We start from the raw sequence: 21683 nt of genomic DNA, 5'->3' as shown, positions 1-21683 counted from the left end.
CAAATATCTCATCAANATATTTGAACATAGACCTCTATTCTTCTCAAACCATATCCTATATATGTTCTCCTCGATCTCTTTCGTAAGTTCCTTCTATTACGATTATGAATATATATATATATATATGAAAAAACTACATTTGAAGCCTTAAATAAAATAAAAATAAGAATGAACAATCTCATCACACTGTATAACTATCATGTTGAAGATTGAAGTGATTCTCAAATCTAATTTGAAAAATGTAGAGAATTGTTATTGTTTGAATTTTATAGATTTTAGATAAATATTATATTTTCACAAAAATTCTTGATTGGATTGTGGGGCTAGTATTAGAATATTTAGTTTAAAATTGAAATGTGGGGTGACAATAGCTGCACCCTTTCTAATATTTGACACGTAATTTATTTTTAAGAACTTTACATTAAAAGACTTTCGTATTATTAAGTTATGTTTTTTATTGGATTAATTTTAGTTTACACCCCTAAGGTTTAAGGTTAACATCATTTCACTCCCCATACTTTTAATTTTGAAAATTTACCCCCTAAAGTTTTCAATTTTCATAAATCATGCCTAATTATACTACTGAAAAGAAGCACTTAGGAGACGGAATTATTTCGTCTCCTAAGTGACAGATTTCGTCTCCTAAGTACTTAGGAGACGGAACGTCCGTCGGCTAAGATTCGTCGCCTAAGTGTGGTGAGGTGGACACTTAGGCGATGGAACCTAAAATTCCGTTGTCTAAATGGTTCTTAGGAGATGAAAGTTTCGTCTCCTAAGCACTTAGGCGACAAATTTTATTTTATAATAAAAAAATTATTCACTTAGGAGACGGAATAGTTAAATTCCGTAACTAAAGACTGAAAAAAAAATTAAAAAAAATAAAAACGTCACCGCAGGTTTTTTATCCACTCACTCTGACCGCCCCAAATACCACCACCACCGCAGGTATCTAAAGTCACAACTAAATGTCTTGAATTTCTTCTCATCCTGCATATAAGTAGTAAAACTTGCATTTATAAACTGCATTTTAAAAACTTCTTCTCCCTTTTAATTTCATGCCAATTATACACAACAGATACCTATTCTTACCCTAATAAACAAATTCATTGCCCCCTAGTAAACCCATTTCTACTGGGGGTCAGTAAACTTCAATACAGTATCTCCTTTTCAATTTCATGCCAATAATCTGCCCCAAATATACCACAACCACCACCACCATACCAAATAACCACCATGCCACCACCATCATACCAATCACATCCTAACCAAAATTAAAATCAAAATCAAATTAAACAAAAACACATAAATCTATCACCAAAGCTAATTAAACCAGAAAAATTGAAGAACTTACCTTGATTTCTTACCCCTTTGAAATTTCAAGGGACGGTGGTGGGTCGACGGGAAGGCTTGGTAGAGAGAGAAAGGTGGCAGCAGCGGCGTCTGTGGTGACCTAGATTTGAGGGTCGGTGCAAGAGAAGGGGATGAGGAGCTTGCTGGCGGCGGGGACGGATGAGTCGGGTCGGGCCAAGAGGGGGAGGTTGTTGGCTCCGAGGAGGGTGAGGAGGTAGCCGGGTGATGTTGAAGAGGGTCTTGACGGCGTTGAGAGTGGTGGCGTTTGTGGGGACGAAGTCGATGAACGCGTGGCAGTTGGAGGTGACGTTGGTGGGGGTGGTGCAGTTGAAGGTGGCGGCAGAGGAAGGAGCGGTGAGAATGGAGAGAGAGAGGCCGGCATGAGAGTGATGGTCTGGAGAGAGAGAGAGAGAGAGAGAGAGAGAGAGAGAGAGAGAGAGAGAGAGAGAGAGAGAGAGAGAGCTCTGGGAAAACATGGGTTTTCTTCTATTGATAAGGTTAGTGAGTGTGTGATTTAAAAGAATTGATATGTTTTGAAAAATTTTGGTTTGAATTTTCATGAAATTTTACGCGGGAAGATGACGCTCAAATTTTTAGAACTTAAGCGACAGAATGTTCTATTTTCGTCGTCTAAGTGATTCATAATTTTTTTTTTTTTAAACATTCCGTCTCCTAAGTTCTACTTAGGCTACGGGAATGTAGTTCCGTCTCCTAAGTAATTCATATAAATTTTTTAATTTTTATTTTTTCAAAACGCCGTCGTCTAAGTAAAAATATTTTGTTTCCTAAGTAGTATTTAAGCAACGAAATTTCATTCCGTCTCCTAAGTCATTCTTAGGAAATATTTCGTCTCCTAAGAACAACTTAGGAGACGGAAACTGTTTCGTCGCCTAAGTAGAAACTTCCATCGCTTAAGTACCATTTAGGAGACGAAATTTTTTAATTCCGTCGCCTAAGTGCTATTTTCCAGTAGTGATTGCTAAAATTCTGTCTAATTCAGACGTTAATTTTGACTTCGTAACTCACTAAAAGGGCTAAAATAGTCTTATAACAACATAAATCGCCTTTTAGGACATTTTTAGGACATTTTTTCTAAGATTTCATGTTATCATTTAACCTCCAAATTGGACGAAATTTTAGCAATTATGTCTGATTTCTGAAAATTGAAGACTTTATGGGGTAAATTTTCCAAATTAAAAGTATGGGGAGTGAAACGATTTTAACCCCAAACCTCATGAGGGGTAAACTGAAATTAATCTTTTTTTATTTTTCAATAATTATTGAATAAAACTATATATATCGTATGTCAAGTTCATGTGAGGCCTCATTTCAACCGTCGTCTTAGGTCTCCCGATTGATAAGGCCGGCCCTGAGACTGGGTTGGTTGGCCTTCGACCCTTTGATGCCTAAGTCATTACATGAGAGTGTAGTGATAAAGTAAGAGTAAAGTGGAGAATGCAAGCTTACCTCTTTTGACATGTATTTATGGGGCTAGGGTGCTTGTCACCCCTAAATTACCAAACTTCCTTTAAATAGAGAATGTGGGACTCATGGGCTTAGTTAAGGCTCAAACCCTTTAGGTGGCCAATGTGTCTTCTTATTTTGAGAGTATCAACAACGATATCCTCAGAGACTTTCTAGGTCCAGAGACTAATCAGCGTCGATGGATCATGTCAAAACGCTTCATCCCCTTTGCCACCAATAATAAATTAAGATTTAACCCTAATTAGCGTCGGCAGTATTCGAACCTGGGTATGGGGATTCTACACCTAAGTTATTACCAACTCGACCACCTGGTGGTTAATGTGTCTTCTTAGTTGTTGCAGTGATACAAATACTTAGATCAATGGGGACTCCCCTAATTAAGTAATAAATAACCGAAGGTACGTGTTAGTGAATGGTGGGTTTAATGTTCATCAAATATTAACCGGGAAAATATTGACTTATCATAAACGTTAACGGTGAACTAGCTCTATTGGTACAATTGACGAGAGAAATTCAAAAATTTAACCATTGGAAAAATTTGCTGTGGTCTCAGCTTGCTCTGTGAAGAGGCCGGATCTCACAACATGCATCAACTTGGCTTTGTCTTAATTCTCGAGTATATTTCCAGAAAAATGTTCATGCCAAATTAAAGTTAGGGCATGCATTGCTTCAATTATTCATCCTTTGTCCTTGTTCATAATGAAAACCACATGCATGGATTCTCTCATGTATAATTGGAAAAAGAGAGCTAGGATGTTACTGTTTTGTTTATATATCCTTGCCCTAACTATAACAAAAAGACGACGACAACGTTCTAAGTAAACCCTAGTGCTTGGACCACTAGGCACCTTGCCACTGTAGGGCAACTAACATCAAAACCCAAAGAGAAAATTCTCAATGGAACGAGAACCTCATGTTTTGGCTGGAAATTAGCAAGTGATGAACAAGATTAATGTAAGGAAGCTCTTACGTCCCAAAATGACCCAATTATGTATAGCAAGGCTTTGAACATGCATACATCATGAGAAAATCTTAGGTGCGACAACCGCACCACGTGTTCTGTGCGACCCACCAGTCGCACGCGACACGTGTTTTTTTTTTTTTCGCAGGTCTTCTCCTTTCCTTCCGCTCTGTTCTCTGGGGAAACCATCCTCTCCGGCGAATCTTTTTCACAACTCTTCTTCTTCTTCCTTCCTTCCTCTCTCTTCTTCCTTCCTCTCTCTTGGTGGAGACGAGCTCGACGGCGACAAGTTGTCAGCCGTATGGTGAAGGCGGCGGCTGGGCAGAGAGGTCTGCTATGCTTTGATCCGAGGGGATCGGTTTCACCGGAGAAGAGAGAGGAAGGAAGGGAGAAGAGTTGACGAAAAAAAAAAAATAAAACCCGTGTCGCGTGCGACTGGTGGGTCGCACAGAACACGTGGTGCGGCTGTCGCACCTAAGATTTTCTCATACATCATAACCCCAGCATGCTATCCTTTGTCACCGATTCCCTATCTCCTTCCCTGTCACCTTATTAAAATTTGACATTTGGCACTTTTTGTCTAATCAGCTTAACACCCCCTAACATCTGTTAATCTTGTTAAACCCTCTCACTAACTCTAATTCTAACCCAACTCTAACTCATTTCTAATTTGTAATTAAATATATTTAGCAAAATCTGGGTGGTGACCCTCTTCTTCTTTTTTCATTGACCAAAAATAAAAAAAACCCCTCTTTCTTCTTCGTCTAAAACTCCTCTTACAGCAAAACCAGTTTCATTTGCAACTTAGAATGACATACCTAGGAAGCTTTCCAAAAGGGACAAAAGTACATGAACATTAGTAAGTTCAAAACTTCAAGACATCTTTGTTTAATCCTTGTTTTAATTTGTAGAAGAAAACTAATTAATGTACATATATCAGAGGGGCATGCAATTGGATATTAGATATTAGATATATACCTACAGTAAAACAACCATACAAATGAAAAGCTTCAGAAACTAATAAAATCGAGCAGAGAAGAGTCCAGTGGAGGCTTCAAAACCAATCTGACTCCTGGGCTCCTACTTAACGAACTTCACAAGAAAATCCATCTTCTTTCCAATCTTCTTTTGCAGGGTCTGAGCCAAAACTGAAACACAAGAAGCCTATTATTCAGTGCTAGCCTCACCAGCACCTTGAGCTCTTCACCGTTCTCTCATACTCTTCATGAACCAACATCGCGATATCAGCCATGATAGTATCTCTTCAAGAGTTTCAGACCAAGAAGAAAAGGGTTTTTTTTGTCGATGAAAAAAAGAAGAAGATGATTGACGTTTGATAATCACCACCAGATTTTGCTAAATATAATTAAATTTAGATTAGAGATGAGTTAGAGTTGGGTTAGAATTAGAGTTAGTAAGAGGGTTTAATAAGGTTAACAAGGGTTAGGGGGTGTTAAGATGAGGTAGGCAAAAATTGTCAAATTTCAAATTTTAATAGGGTTAAAGGAAAGGAAATAGGAAATTGGTGACAGAGGATTTGAAGCCCGGCATACTACTCCTCAAATCCCTTTAGGTTGCCAGAATGTTTTTTTTTTTTGGATGAAAATTCATAAATTCAAAGGAAAGAAAATTACAAATAAAGAAAAGGAATTCTCGGGTGGTAGACACAAACGTCCTACGTGTTTTCCGGTTACCTAAATCAATGACGGTGTTCAGGTTGCCGGAGTTAGTTCCATCGATTTGTTCAAACATTATCCTTAATAGCAAACTAAATGTGTATGGATAACATCGTTTTTTCAATTTTTCAAAACTAAACTTGGCTCTAAAATTTAGAACATATATGCACTTCGGTTTCAGTTGCTTACAATCGAATTGACTTTAACAAAGTGATTTTGATCTGTATCTCACTAAAAATCATTCTTTTTGAGTTTGGAATTGTGATTTATACTATATCCACATGAAGTTGATGTCTATATCTAGCTAGGTTTAACCAAAGATGCAAAGAAAAATGAAAGAAGAAATTTTAAAAAGGTGCATTATTATATGTCTGTCAACTATATATCCCCATCCATCATAGAGGAAAGGATGATGAATGCACACAAAGAAAGAAAAAACAAAAGAATAAGGTATTTGTAGGGCCTTATTTATAAAGAGGTGAAATTTACACTCTCTATTTTACAATCCATACTCTCACATTTTCTTTTTAGATAAAGTTTCACAAAAAGATAAAACACATGTCACTAAAGATAAGATTTAAATTACCAAAAGAGAAAAGTGGGAGTGTGGATTGTAAAATTAGGAGTGTAAATTTTAGTTCCATATTTATATTGGAAACTAAAATACATTGTAAGTGACATTTTCCCCAAGTCAACTTTCCCAAGTCATATTTGATATATTGGTCTTAATCATTATACAGTTGTATCCTACGTCTAAACGAAGAGAGTGTTCGTGCTACCAAACACAGACATTCACATCCCCAATCCATGTCCCTTTCCTTTTCAATATTTATACCATATCTGCGGCTTCCAGTCAGTTTCTTATTCAAATCTTCTTCCGTCCAAAATAAAAAACTAAAATATGTAGTCAATTTTCTGGAAATGTTGATGGAGTTTTATGAGTGCCAGCAGTGGCGGATCCAGGATCCGAAGATGGGCTAGGCTACATATTAGGCCATTTCCATGTTTTTGTATGTTGGGCGAAGTCCAAAATTTTTTTAGGGTATAACTATGCAAAAATGTAGGACTGGAAGAGCTAAATAAGTATCATTGAAAAAAACATAACAAATTATCATCAAACTTGTGTTGGTGTGCAAAGAAATGGTTAGAAAAGGAAAGCCAAGCACTTCAAAACTTCAGTTCTCGGAAGCTCGAGTGGGCTTAACGAAGTCAAACATACATATTTGCAAGAACAAAAAGAGCTTATACTTTAGTTTTTTTTATCATCCCAAATTCTCAGTGGGGCTTGAGCCCAACCAAGCATGGACTTGGCTCCGCCCCTGAGTGCCAGTATCAAAGATTGACATCGGATTTGAACAAATGAATTGTTCTTTGTTGCCTTTTGAGATGTTTTGTTTTGTCAAATGGACCAAATGTCTATAACTTTATATTACACAGAACAAGTTGTACGTAGAAAACATGAAACTTGACATTATTATAAGAAATACATTCTTAGCTATTATGTACGGTTTCTGCTTATCAATAAAAGGGTTGTATATTTCTTTTAAAAAAAAAGTAACGTAACATCAGAAAACGTTTGTTGTTCTTAAGAAGTTTATTTATCAACATGCCAAAACTAAATATCATAAAGGGAACAATCTAAATACATGTTGATCTCTAAACGATTATTGAATGTGTCTAGCTAGTAACATAGTATCATTTGACTAATTATTGATTGGTATGTATCTACAAAACAATTTTGTCTACTCTAATTGCTTTTTTTATCTTTTTATTATTCAATTCTACATCAGTCACGACGTAAAGATTATCGGTCTACGTTACACAACAAATCGTAGAAAACAACTTGACATTATTGTCAGAGATACCTGATATGTACCATAAGAAATACCTGAATGGGGGAAACCTCCACCAGCTCGACCTACGTATTATCTTTTATACAGATACATCCATTATGAATAATGATACATCCCTAGAGAAAACTGTCCTTTAGAAAGAATTGCTAGAGTAATTAAGTCATTTTTTCTTGTTCTCTTCAAGATTCCCCAAACGTATATGATGGTCAATCATTTCTGCTGAACCAGAACCTGCATTTCATTATTAATTCTCGTTTCCATGTGAAGCCAGATTGGCTTGGTTCTAGATTAATATATATATAGATATTATTGATAGCAATTAGAGGATGATTTTCTATTGTATTAACAATATGAAGCATACCGACAATTTTGAGGTGACAGGTTCAAACCTCACTAATGTATGTAAGCTGTGTGAGTAATTAATGAAACATTAAAAAAAAAACAACAACAACAACATGAAGCATATAATATAAACAAACCAAATCACTGTTTTTGTATTTGACTTGTGCTTCTGGACTTCTGGTATCCTCTTGGAAACATTTTAGATTAACTTCTAGTTAATTAAGGAACAAGATAAATTAGAATATGAATAAATTGCGTTATCATGGACAGTGGCATATATATGTTTCATACAACCCTAGGAATGATTTGCTTGGTGGTTCATTTGGATATGAAGAGTCGGACTTCGTTTTAAAAAGTCTTATATTATTATGAATTATCTGCACTTCATTTATCTTTATCGTTACGTCTCTATATAGACGTAAGATATTCATTTTTGATTTTTTCACGTTCTTTACTCGCAACCGATCGCCGAGCATAATGTGAACAATCTATTTAGAAATGAAAATAAAGAAGTCTTTCTAGTGAGGACCCTTAAGTTGAGGAGTTGGTGAGGACTTTTCGGCTTATCCTACCTTTCGATCTTATGTTCACATCTTGACCGCTCAGTTTATAGGTATTTATGAGTAGATCACTTCTCCAAAATTTTAGCTATATTGAAAATTGTTAAGGCATTCATAAGTGTGATTTATCAATTATGAACTTGAACAGTTCATATTTGACAGATTTGGTTCGTCCATTAATTTGATCTAGTTTGTTATCTTCACGAACACTAATTTGGGTGAAAATTTGTAGAAATAATCTATTCATATAAACCTAAAAACTGAACGGATGAGATGTCAAAATGTGATCGAAAATTGGGTATTCTAAACCATAAACCAAAAAATCCTCAACTTAAGAGTCCTCACTAAAAGGGCTCCCATGAAAATAAAACCCAAAGCTTTGAAAAAGAAAAAGAGGTTGGTGAAGGATCGATCATACACGTACAACTGTGAATGAGTATGATGGGTAATGGAATTTCTGATATTGTAAAAGATATTAAATTTCATTCCAATGAGTAGCCAGCTCACCAAGCATGAGATCTTTGATTACTTGAAGAACTAATTTACACGGAGAAGGAAAAAAAAATCTTAGAACTACTCCTAAATTGAATCTGTTATAGTATTAAGAAAAACTATGATTTATAGTGACATTTAGAAATAAAGAAGCAGATATCTTAAAACTATGTTTTTTTTTCCTTTTTTTCTTTCACTTTCCATTTAGATGAAAAGCAAAGCTGTTTTAAGAGGTGGTCGTTATTTGGTCCCTCTCATGAGTCTCATCATCCCTCTTGTTTATGTTCATATTTGCAGGATGCTGTGGCTTGTTATATAACTCCAACCTGAGGTTGTCAAGGTTCTTTCTTCTTAATTTGCTTTATAATTTGATTTGATATTTGATGAGTTGTAATTGGTTTGTTATCTTCACTCCATGGAATTAGAGGATGAGCTTGTATGGACAACTATCTGACGTTGACGGCCACCTTTGGTCAATTTCCTTAAATAAAGCTTAAACAAACCACTCGTCTTTGGAGTGAATATTTAAGGGAGTTAATTTTTTTTTTTTTTTTTAAATTGACAAATGTGGTATGTGAGCTGAATCCAGCTGAAGACAAGTGTAAAAAAATTACCTCCCACTTATTAAAAAAAAATTATACAACTAGATCAAATGGTACTGTACATTTCGATGTAATTTTTGATACACCTATTTGATATGTATTGATATATCAGTAATCTTCTCTCTAATCTTAAAAAGAACGACCGTAACACGAACCAAACCGAACGGAATCAAACTTCCAATTAACAACCCTTCCGATAATCAATAGATTTTATGAAGTTAGTTCTAACCCTGAAAAAGGTCCTGTTTTGGGCAGGAAGCAAATTTGCTCCCCACCCTCCTCCTCACTCTTTTAGTTAAAATAATTAAACCTAAATGACATTTGGCATTCATCTAAAAGGATTAGGAGGAGGGTGGAGAGGAATTGGTGGGGAGCAAATTTGCTTCCGTTCTGGGCGGGCAAACCTGGCTGCCACGCAAGCATTAACACAAAGATGAAAGATTGGTGATCCCCATGTTGTGGGCCCCCACCCCCACTCTAGCTGTTTTCCAATCACACTGATAGGTGGTGCACCTTACACAGCTCAGCTCGGTCTCGTCGACTCGGCTCGGGCTTGCATGAGCCTGTTTGACCACATCATTGACTCTCCGCCGTGCAAGCTACGGCGTCCAGATGGCATCGCTCATCCAACCATGTCACGACAAAAACCTCCTCGGCTCGGCTCGGCTCGGCCCTACAAATTCGGCTCAACCACACAACGTGTAAGCGCGTATTTAGAAATTAGACCAGGTTCTCCACTGATGTTAACACTCAGTTTAGTTTAATTTAATTTTAATCACTAAATTAAAATATCACACAGACCAAACACTCTAATTAGTTAAATATTTTCAAGATTATAAATATAGAAATACTGGAAAAGCCAGCCTGAAAAAGCTCCAGAGCTCATTTCTCTCTCTTCTCTGCTCACCAAAATCTCACACATTTCCCGAGACGACTCCGAACGACGCCGTCGCGATCATCTACAGTAGTAGCCACCTCTGCTGAGTGACCGGCCGGCGAGGCAACTTATCCGGCAATGTGGAACTCACGCGCTCCGCTCTTCGTACTCGCTGCTCTTCTCTTCTACTCACTAGCTCTCGTCTCTGCTCAGGGATCTAGTCCATGGAAAACTCTCACTGGTAAAACAATCTATGATCTCATTTGCTTACTCTCTTTGAGCTTCAGTGACTCACTGTGTGCGTATTGACTTGGTTTATATTTTTGTTGAATTAATTAATTTTTTGAAATTTTTGATGAGTGCTGAGTTTGATTTTTCTTGATTGCGAAGAAAATGGAGGAGAACTGAAATGGAAATTTTTTTTAGTTGAATTTATTGTTTGACGGTTTTGTTTCGATTGGTTTTCCAAATTAAGAAACTGAGGAAAAAAAAATAGAAAGGAGGAGTTTGTTTAATTAAGACTATGTATGTATTCACTACTTTGGACTAAAATCCACTACTACTTCTTGCATAGGGGAATTGTTAGAGCTAGTAGATTAGTCATTACTCAAAAGGAGAGGAAAAAACAGACCTAAATAATAGTTGCTTTTTCGGCTAATTTTAATTCGGAGAGACTGAAATCGACTCTTGTACAGTTGATTTTTTCTATTAATATAATTTTCGCAAAACGTTTTGATTGTAAAATTACTGAAACAGCCATTTCTTGAAAGTTTGCATAATATGATGGAAATGAAGATATATTTGGAATTTATTGTTGTCCCCAATTTTGGCCTTCACTGCTTTAGTTCAATTTTTGCATCCATAGAACATTTTTTTTCTTTCTTCGGATGTTTGTTGTAGCTTACATGATTGAGTTGGTTTGCAGGAGATCCGCCTTTGGTCATAGCAAGAGGGGGATTTTCAGGACTCTTTCCTGGTTTCAGTTCCGCAGCATACAATTTGGCATTGATCACTAGTGTACCAGATGTGGTATTATATTGTGATGTCCAACTTACAAAGGAAGCAGCTGGAATATGCTTTCCGGATCTGCTGCTGAATAACAGTTCGAATGTTGATCAAGTTTTTGAAAAGAAGGAAAAGACTTACCCGGTTAATGGATTTCCCACTAAAGGGTCGTTTAGCATTGACTATAGTCTCAAGGACCTTGCAAATATTTTTGGTGAGTGAAGTTGACTGAAACTGTTTCACATGGACATTTTATTTGAAATAGTTGGATAGGAATTCAATTTTGTTTTTGTTTAAATGTGTTCATTGAACTTAGGAAGTGCTTGTTTTCATGTATGAATTTTATTTATCTTTTACAAGCCCCTTTTTTTTCAGTCATATTTGTTTTCCCTTGTTTCTCAAATGATTCAGAGGCTTCTGCAAAGTGACATGCTTTTTTTTTTCTTATCCTCATGTGGGACGGCCTATGTTTAAGTACACTAATTGTTTTTCTCAACCTTATTGTGTATCCAAGCAGATACTGTAAGCTGGTCATTGTTTTTTTTTTTAAGAGCAAACTTAGCTGACTTGTTCCTCTGAATCTTGGTTTTTCTTGGCAATTCAAAACTCTGCAATGTTGGCATGGTCTTTGAAAAGATTTTAGTACATTAGAATGAAGTTTGCTCGTTGCTTAGAAAAAAAAAAAAAAACATTTGCTCTTGTTTCATGTGATGCAATTGATCTTTATGGAGGTATTTTCTTACAGTTTCTGTTTGCATAGTTTTTAAATGACTCTAATTCAGTAGTCTGATTAGATTGTTGCAATCACATTGACATACATGCATGGATTATGAAATTGGCACATTATCTGGTTGCTAGACATGAAGTACTTCGGTCATGCTTTAGGTGTACTATGGTGTATTCTTAGTTAATTGCTCTAATTGCTCAATTTAAGGTGTAGCGTAGTCTACAGTTGCTGACTGATTTATTGTTACCTAAACAGTTACTCAGGGAGTATATTCTCGATCGAACAAGTTTGATGGCAATATGTACCCAATTCTTACCGTAGAAGATGTGGCTATGCAATTCAGACCACCAGGCTTATGGTTGAATATTGAGGTAACTGGTGGACTATAAGTTTTCTTGTCTTAAAACTTGTGCATCTTTTCCTTTAATATGTGTTTTAGATTTGTAAAACTATTTTTGTCAACTGTTATCTGAAGCAACCAATTTTTTCTGATGCTTTTGTAGAACAATATATTCTTCTCGCAACACAACTTGAGTATGAGAAACTATGTGCTCTCTGTATCCAAAAAAGTGGTTGTCAATTTCATCTCATCACCAGAGGTGGATTTCCTGAACAGTATTAAAGCACGTGTTAGTCCAACCACAACAAAGTTGATCTTTAAGTTTCTTGATGAAGCTGAGATTGAGCCTTCAACAAACCAGACTTATGGTTCTCTATTGAAGAATCTCACATTTATCAAGACATTTGCCTCTGGAATTATAGTTCCTAAAACTTACATATGGCCTGTCACTGTGGACAATTATTTAAAACCTCACACTTCCATTGTCTCGGATGCTCATAAAGCAGGGTTGACAGTATTTGCGTCAGAATTGTACAATGATGTGCCATTCCCCTTCAATTACAGTTACGATCCAGTTTCTGAGTACCTGTCATTCTTCGACAACGGTGATTTCAGTGTTGACGGTGTGCTGTCTGACTTTCCCTTAACTCCATCAGCAGCCATAGGTAACTTATTTCTTTCAATTGTACGGGGATACATAGTGTATCTAAATTTTAGTATTGCTTGCTTGCTTACTTCATGTGTTTATTCTTTGAAAGAATTAGGATTTTTGATGCAGCATAGGTGTGCTTATATTTTGACAAATCAACAAAGCTTCCAGTATGAACAAATTTTTCTACTAGGTTTCATTTTAAAACATCAGAAGGAAACATATGCAGACCAAACTTGTGTTTCAGAATTTTGCTGCTTATTACAATTTGAGCATTAATCTCTGGATAAGTATTAATTTCCTGTTTACTGATGAAAGTTTCTCTTGATTAGTGCAGATTGTTATGCTCACCCAGAAAAGAATGCTTCAGTACCAGGTAATGTCATTGTGTTTTGGTGCTTATGTTTAAAACTTGGATATTTTTGTGCTGAATGAGGTTTCTTGTCTGTATTCTTTTGCTGACAAGTGAAATTCTTGCATTGTTTCTAATGAATTCATCTCCTCTTTCTCATGCTCCAGCTACACCTTTGGTTATCTCGAAAGACGGAGCAAGCGGAGACTACCCTGGCTGTACTGACTTGGCGTATATGCATGCAATTACAGATGGTGTAGATGTACTTGATTGTAACGTCCAAATGTCCAAGGATGGGATACCATTTTGCTCGAGCTCTATAAATCTTATTGATAGCACGACAGTTGCTCAATCGCCTTTTAACAACTACACAATGGTTGTTCCGGAAATTAAGGTTGGCAGTGGAATATATACCTTTAGTCTGACATGGGATCAGATCAAAAAACTAACACGTAAGTTGAATCTCATAATTCTATATACTAGTCTCTTCATAAGGCCTATAAACCTTTACAGCTGAGATCTGGAGATAAAATTGTGTTTATGGTTTTTTCGTTGGAGTAGAAACAGACGATTTGATTAGAACTTTTGTGTGTTTTTTTTTTTTTTTTTTCTATAGTATACACAGGTAAAGGTAATTAGTTCACATGTATATCTTCACTGTATGTACTGCTTCTTTGATTTCAAACATAACACTTGATTGACTTCTTATGGCTCTGCCAGAAAGAACATACAAAATTTATAAAATATTACACACACATGATAGTTATGTGGTCAAGTAATTCAATAATCTAGCAGTGTACCTCCAATAGAATAAAAAAAGAACTCTTTTCTGCTCCATATATTGATAACCTTTTATTGATTCTTTTTGTAATCTTTACTGTAGCAACTATATCAAGCCCACAGAAAGATTTCACGTTGTACAGGAATCCAAGGTTTAAAAGTGCTGGGACTTACTTGAAACTATCTGAATTTTTGACCTTGGCGAAGAATTCAAGTTCCCTATCTGGTGTCATAATCGGCATAGAGGTGAGAATTTCTTTCTCAAAGTTTCACCGTCTTTCTTTCTCAAAGTTGCACTGTCTGGTTTATAACTGATGCGTTCATTTTTAGAAAGCTATTTGGACTATCTTTTTCACATTGTGAGCCAAGATAAATTTTCACATTGTCTGCCGTTACCATGTTAATCTATTCTCTTTTCCTCCTTCATGCACATTTTTCCTTGCAACATGAAAAATGGGCTTGGGGATCATGTTGAGTTGGGTTGGGTTGCAAACATAGGAGTCATTTGTTTTAATCCAATGGCTGATACTGATGTTTTGCATCTCATAGTGGTCAAATGTATTGTTTTTTGTTGTTTATTAACAGGTTGATTGAAAACTTACTTATACTACATTACCAATGATGATATTTTCTAATGTTTACTTTCAGTATGCGGCGTATCTTATAGAGAAGAAGGGGTTAAGTGTAACAGATGCAGTCATTACTGAGTTAAACAAAGCTGGTTTTGGTAATCAGACAGCCCTAGATGTCATGATTCAGTCCACTAATAGTTCTGTTCTGATGAAGTTTAAGGAGAAAACCAAGTATAAACTTGTTTACGAGATTGAAGAGGATATTGGTGGTGCCCCTGACAAAACTGTTCAGGACATCAAGAAGTTTGCCAATGCTGTGGTCATCAAAAAGACCTCTGTCTTTCCAGAAAATCAGGAATTCGTCACTGGAGTAACCGATGTCGTAACGAAGCTTCAGGGATTTAAAATACCTATATATGTTGAACTCTTCAGCAATGAGTTTGTATCTCAAGCATGGGACTTCTTCTCAGATCCATCTGTGGAGATCAATTCATTTGTGACCGGCCCCGTTATTGATGGTGTTATCACAGACTTCCCCAAAACGGCTGCTCGATACAAAAGTAAGCGTGCATTTGTCATACAATTCCTTTTTATTTTTCTGGAATAATGGATGTATACCAGTAACTGACTCAAATTTTGGTGTTTAATTGTTGCAGGAAACCGGTGTTTAAGTTATAAAGAGACACCTGCCTACATGAGCCCTGTTCAGCCAGGCAGTCTGATACAAGTTATTTCTTCTGTTTACATGCCACCTGCTGAGGCTCCAAAGCCATACCTGACAGAGAGTGATGTGATTGAGCCGCCTTTGCCATCCGCAGAAACAGCCTTAGCTCCCGGGCCAGCCGCTGGATCTGCAGTATCACCACCACCGCCGAATGGGCAGCCTAAGACTGCTGCGTGCTTCCTTCTCTCTACTCTGGCTATGCTATTTACCTGCCTTTTTCTTGTCTGAAACTGCATGTGAAGCATTCACTCTAGCTCGTGATCTTGTAATTGCGCATCTCATCGCTCTCACTTGGAGCATTTTGCTGAATGAACACCGGCTAATCCATTTTTTATTTATCATTTGTTACGGAACCCATGTTGTAGGTAATGTTCATTCTTTCCCCCACGTAAATTAAGGATACGGGATATATGGAAGTACGTACATCAGAGATCGTTCTGTTTATTATTGTATGCACCAGTTTTTGATGTTTTGGTATCATTTCATGTTTCTTATTCGATGATCATAAAAATGTTAGTCAATTACACTCTTCAAGTCTGGTAATTGGTACCCATTTTGAAGAATAAAAATTGCAACCCTCTAAAGCAGCTCCTCTGCAACCAAACCGTTCCATGAACTCGGTTATAGCTCACTCTAATGCCTTCAACTATTTCTCTCTTTTTGTTAGAACTTGGAACCTCTTTCGAGTCTTTTTCTTTTCTTCATACATACCAAGGCCGAGTCAGACTCTTTCTCTGTCTGCATTTGGTCCAAGTGAATGAGGATGAGGACTCTGTTCGGTTTCCTTGGCGGCGGTCTTGCGACGTCAAGCCGGCTTTGCTCTCTGGTTCTCACAATAGCGTCACCTAGCACTGGTAGGTTCATGCATCTGAACATCGACATAAGACACAGGAGATAAACATCATAGACAGGCCGTGGTGCATGCTTCTAAGAACATATTCATTTTCTTTGTATAATGTCAAAATCCAAAGATGAGTTTCGTTCATTGATTTGAACCAAGAGATTACAAGATGAACTACATGGTCTCACTAATTCGAAGACTAATCAAATGAAAAAGAAAAAGAAAAAAAAGAAGAAGAAGAAGAAGAGTCCGACACCCTAATCAAACTAACGTCAAAAACAAGATTTTTGGTTTGATATCTTCCCAGCCGGCTTCCCATAAAACGTTACGGACTTTTCGTTCTGCTTGTTATATTTGTACAGAAAGAAGCAACTCAAACATTTGTAAAGTCCGCCTGTTAATACTTGGTTGTCTTCCTCGTATGTTGTTCAGAACTAAAAACCAGCTATAGAAGACTTGCATATAAGGTTGTGCAATTGTGCTTGGATTTCAATTTGAAGAAGAAAAGCACGTCACACAACTGAAGCCTCAAACCCTCTTAAGCAAAGCAGTAACTCGATCTGCCACACTAAATTTTGCCATGAACTCACTTATAGGTCCAGTTCTTCAATGCCTTGTACTAATTATCTCTCGACTCGCCATAACATCTGATTCTCTACACATCCCAAGGTTGAGTCCAATTAGATCCGGGATGTTTCGGTCACTCCAATCGGAAGCTTTGTCTGCATTTGATCCAAGTGAATACGAAACATTCTATTACAACCAAACACTTGATCATTTCAACTTCAGACCTGATAGCTTCTCTACTTTTCAACAAAAATATGTGATCAATTCCAAGTACTGGGGCGGTTCCAATATTAGTGCACCGATATTTGCTTACCTTGGCGCGGAAGTATCATTGGATAGTGTTATATCCTACACTGGCTTTCTACCTGAAAACGCCAATCAGTTTCAAGCCCTCCTCATATACATACAGGTATATACGAAACAACTTAACGTTGGAAATTTTTCTTAGCAAACAATTAATTCATATGTTATTACATACTTAATTTTAGATGTGAGACTTTTGTGTATGTGTGTGTGTGTCATCAGCACCGGTACTACGGCGAATCAATCCCATTCGGCTCTAGAACAGAAGCATTTCAGAATGCAAGCACTCTTGGCTACTTCAACTCAGCCCAAGCTCTAGCAGATTATGCTGAGATCCTCGTACATGTAAAGACGCAACTGAATGCTGAACATTCTCCGGTCATTGTTATTGGTGGATCATATGGTGGAAGTGAGTGACTAACAACAAACTATTAACACGATCGATATTTGTTACTCACCGAACTACTCATAAGGCATAAGTTTTTGACATATTCAGTGCTTGCTTCATGGTTTCGGCTGAAATACCCCCATATCGCTCTTGGAGCTCTAGCTTCGTCGGCTCCAATTCTTTACTTTGATGACATTATCCCTCCGGAAAATGGATACTTGTCCATTGTCACCAAGGATTTTCGAGTACTACATACTTTGATCCTTTCTTCTTCTTTTTTTAACTAGTTATATATGGTTTAATCATATTCACTGGCGTGTGCATATGCAGGAAGCTAGTGAGACTTGCTACCAAACCATTAAACAGTCTTGGTCTGAAATTGATACGATTGCTTCTATGCCTGATGGTCTCTCAAATCTTAGCAAAATATTCCGCACTTGCAGGTGAGTTTCAAGTATATATGGACTTCATATATATTGAGATTTAAGATTAACTTTTTTCGTCGTCATATCTGTATATCAGCATGTATATACGCAATTAACTAGTTATATATATCAGCATGTATATATTAACTAGTAGTACTACTTGAGCGCTTGCTGATGAGACTCTTCTGATCTCTTGTCACCCCCACCCTTTGCGTTTTTGCTTATAGTCCTTTGAGGACGGCACACCATCTCAAATACTCCTTGCAGTTAATGTACACGAGGGCAGCTCAGTTCGATGATCCATCAACAAATCCAGTTAATGTGATTTGCAGTGGTATCGATGGAGCTGCTTCTTTGACGAATGATACTCTTGCGAAAATCTTTGCTGGACTTGTTGCAATTGAAGGAAACAGGTCATGCTACCTTAGTATTGCACCCAGTAGTAGTAGTACTAATGCACTACCAAGCAATGCTAATGATGAAACTTCTGAGGGATGGAGTTGGCAGGTATTCAATATAATCATACAGAACTATAATGTATATAGAATTGTCACTAGCTCAAATTGGTAAGAAATTAGTGCATTTGTATAAGAAGTTACTTACTCCTGGTTTTTTATGTAGGCATGTAGTGAAATGGTGATGCCGGTTTTTGCAGTCGGCAACAACACCATGTTTCAACCTTATTCTTTCGACGTACAAAGCTACATTAACAACTGCAAGGCACAGTATGGCGTCCCTTCTCGCCCTAACTGGATCACTACATATTATGGAGGTCACGTATGTAAAATCTCTTTTATTTGTTTTTACATATCATCAATATATTACATAGATGCTAATTGATGCAACTTATTTTTGATAAAACGCATGCAGGATATAAAACTGACCCTCTATAGGTTCGCCAGTAACATCATTTTCTCTAATGGATTAAGAGATCCTTACAGCAGTGGCAGGTAATTAAGCATATATGATATATTGACTATAATCACTAAAAAGAAATCATCCTTACAGTTCGATCTTTTTACTGTATATTATGAATCATCATAACTTGACCGTGTCGATCGAACATTGTTCTTCCCTCTTATAGGGTATTACAAAATATATCGGACAGTCTTGTCGCAGTTTATACAAAGAATGGTACGTGTATATAACCTCCCCAATTTCTATGTCTCAGAAATAAGTGAAAGTAAAACTAAGCAGTCATTGATAAAACCAGCTGATTGCATTGAAACAGAAAAGAAACAATAGAAAACAAAGAAAATCATCCTAGATTGGGACTAAAACGTTTCTTAATTAATCTTCACCTTACTCATTTCTGATACTACTCCATCATTCTTTTTTTAAGCTTAAACAGTTTTCAAATATGTAAGAGGCATGCAATAATATCAGTTTCTTGTTATTGATACAATCTAAAATATGTTTTCAGGGTCTCATTGCCTCGATTTGGTTCCATCAAACCCTAGTACCGATCCAGACTGGTTGATCAATCAGCGGAAAATAGAGGTTGAGATTATCAAAGGATGGATGACTACGTACTATGCTGCCCTTCAGACATTCAAATCTTAATGTATCACAGAAAAAATGATATGACAATTAGATACCTTAAGGCCTGTAATTAGGGTTAATAATACATTTACTCTTCGCATGCATGAAGGCGGGTCAGGTATATTAGGGCTATTCAAGTATGCCATTATGTGACTGATCGATGTGATTGAACAAGTTTCGCCTTCCACTGTAATAGACTTAACTCCTGGGGCAGCCTTTGGATCTACAGTAGCACCACCGCCGCCGGATGGCCAGCCTATGAGGCTATGATGGTGGCGTGCTTCTTTCTCTCAACTCTGGCTATGCATGCTTGCTGCCTTCAATCTTCTTCCCTGAAACTGTGAAGCATTCACTCTTGTCCTGTGTATTTCCCATCCCATGACTCTTGCTTGGAGCATTTAGCTTAATGAAATCAATGACCCGTTAGTCAATTTTTTATTTATCAAAATTATTACCGAAGTGATGTTTTAGGTTATGTTAATCTCTCCCACGTAAGTGTGAACAAGTAAGTACATATCACATACTAGGACTCACAGTTTGCACCAAACAAAGCTGGAAACTGAATTGACAGAAACATGCTTTGCTTCACATACCAAACAAGCTAGTTCATGGTATTTGCATCTGCAATGCCTCCCTCAGTTTTCTGGACAACGCAAAAATTTACCAATAATTAAAACATAACAACATAACCTTCAGGCATACAACATACATCAAGTTACCAAAGATACAAAGAGAGAACATAATAAAGTGAAGAATTATGTATAGAGAGAAACTAAAGCTCCACCCTGCATATATGTCATCCCATCTATATTGAGCAATATGATTTATATTGCCTCTAAAAAGTAACTGGCAGAAAAGCATTTAGCGAAAATATTATAACAAGTGATATCATTCAAAACAGAAGAAACATAATGAACTTTAGCCAAGTGATCAAAGAACATACTAGTGATCAAAGATCATACTGATCAACATCTACTCACTGAACTTAGACCAAGTGAAGTTGCCACAAATGTTTAACTAAATCTGATTGAAGCATAGAATGTTTTTCCTTGTCACCTATTCTTAAATGGTTGCTGAAAATTTGTCGATTGAATTCTTCATCTGATGACGAATTGGCAAGATTCCAGAACTCCTCATCTGCAGCATCTGAGGATGAATCTGAAAAATTAAAATCCATATTTAAGATAAGAACTAAAGGAAATGAATTTTCTTAGATACCTACTTGTTTGTAATACCTACATTTACTGATATAACAACAAATTTTTTGTCGTTTTGGTAAAGATAGTCAGTAGTACTTTGATAATTTTTGTTAAATTAAAAGTAATTACTTATAACAATTTACACGTTTATGAACAATTTGTTATCATTGTAGTAACTTGGTTTAATTTTATGTAAATGTGTAAAACAAATATAGTAATTTTGTTGTCAATGTTGTAAAGTTTACTCAATTAACTTTTAATTTTTGCTCAGTTAGTGGTAAATGAGTGTATGTTATACATCTCAGTACCGTAGACAACCTCATGAAAGAAAGAATAAATTTGAGCAAGTATTACACACGCACACACATCTCATGTCAATCTATCTCCCCCATATGCATATATATGCTCTTATAACCCATCAATTAACCTAGCTTTGATCCATGTTGGGATTGTCATGCATTTGGTTTTTTAATTTGGCGATTTTCCAATTATATTTCATTGGCTCCACACCCATTTCTGCCTAATCCAGGATGATGATGATGACGACGACTACTCAAACTCTCATCATTAGTCATGCATGGTTCTTCTCTTCTCTTCTCTTCTCTTCTCTTCCATTTCAAGTGCCTGCAGGCTGCCAGCTACACACAAATGTCACAAAACAGACTACGTACTGGTGTATTTTCTATGTATTTGTGGTAATGGAAAGCGAACCCTATATATATATCCTAAAACACATGCAAAAGTCTATTATCCCAAAGAAATAAGAAAAAACATACATATATGCAAGTCTATTATTATTCCATCGCCAAGTTTTATTTAGGCTATCTCTAAATTAAGTAATTAACCCTTGAAGGAGGAAGAGGAATAATGTTCTAAGTTAGTAAAATAGGAATAAGAGCCACTACCAGGACAAGCATTTTAGCCGACTAAAAAGTTTCATCGGCCTGTTAGCTTAATTCGTCGGCTAAGATTTCGTCAGGAAAAGGTCGTTGGCGATGACTTTAGCCGACGAAACTAGAAGACGTCGTCGGCTATAGTCCCAGAGTTTAGCTGACGAAAAACATGTCGTCA

General features: G+C 36.6%; 2 protein-coding genes across 2 annotated transcripts; both read left to right on the top strand.

The window, feature by feature from the left end:
• The first annotated feature begins 10222 nt into the window (after positions 1 to 10222).
• LOC101304846 (probable glycerophosphoryl diester phosphodiesterase 2-like) lies at positions 10223 to 15836 on the top strand. Its single transcript, XM_004294004.1, has 9 exons — positions 10223 to 10439; positions 11124 to 11417; positions 12186 to 12301; positions 12434 to 12935; positions 13257 to 13295; positions 13439 to 13723; positions 14155 to 14297; positions 14700 to 15183; positions 15280 to 15836. Exons 1-9 carry the CDS (start codon positions 10337 to 10339, stop codon positions 15573 to 15575), a joined length of 2262 nt encoding a protein of 753 aa, XP_004294052.1. The 5' UTR covers positions 10223 to 10336; the 3' UTR covers positions 15576 to 15836.
• Positions 15837 to 16879: 1043 nt separating this feature from the next.
• LOC101311658 (lysosomal Pro-X carboxypeptidase-like) lies at positions 16880 to 19434 on the top strand. Its single transcript, XM_004295600.1, has 9 exons — positions 16880 to 17164; positions 17281 to 17467; positions 17555 to 17691; positions 17777 to 17889; positions 18099 to 18378; positions 18493 to 18648; positions 18742 to 18821; positions 18956 to 19005; positions 19295 to 19434. Exons 1-9 carry the CDS (start codon positions 16880 to 16882, stop codon positions 19432 to 19434), a joined length of 1428 nt encoding a protein of 475 aa, XP_004295648.1.
• The last annotated feature ends 2249 nt before the right edge of the window (positions 19435 to 21683 follow it).

This window comes from Fragaria vesca, linkage group LG3 (assembly GCF_000184155.1).
Source record: "Fragaria vesca subsp. vesca linkage group LG3, FraVesHawaii_1.0, whole genome shotgun sequence".
In the NCBI taxonomy this organism is placed as follows: Eukaryota; Viridiplantae; Streptophyta; class Magnoliopsida; order Rosales; family Rosaceae; genus Fragaria; species Fragaria vesca.
This window is presented reverse-complemented; position numbering and strand designations above follow the sequence as displayed.

Coding starts and splice junctions, on each gene's coding strand:
- LOC101304846 (XM_004294004.1), top strand. CDS start 10,337: ATGTGGAACTCACGCGCTCCGCTCTTCGTACTCGCTGCTCTTCTCTTC. Junction 14,298..14,699: donor GTGTCATAATCGGCATAGAG/GTGAGAATTTCT, acceptor GTTTACTTTCAG/TATGCGGCGTATCTTATAGA. Junction 15,184..15,279: donor AACGGCTGCTCGATACAAAA/GTAAGCGTGCAT, acceptor TAATTGTTGCAG/GAAACCGGTGTTTAAGTTAT.
- LOC101311658 (XM_004295600.1), top strand. CDS start 16,880: ATGTTTCGGTCACTCCAATCGGAAGCTTTGTCTGCATTTGATCCAAGT. Junction 17,165..17,280: donor CCCTCCTCATATACATACAG/GTATATACGAAA, acceptor GTGTGTCATCAG/CACCGGTACTACGGCGAATC. Junction 18,822..18,955: donor GATCCTTACAGCAGTGGCAG/GTAATTAAGCAT, acceptor TCCCTCTTATAG/GGTATTACAAAATATATCGG.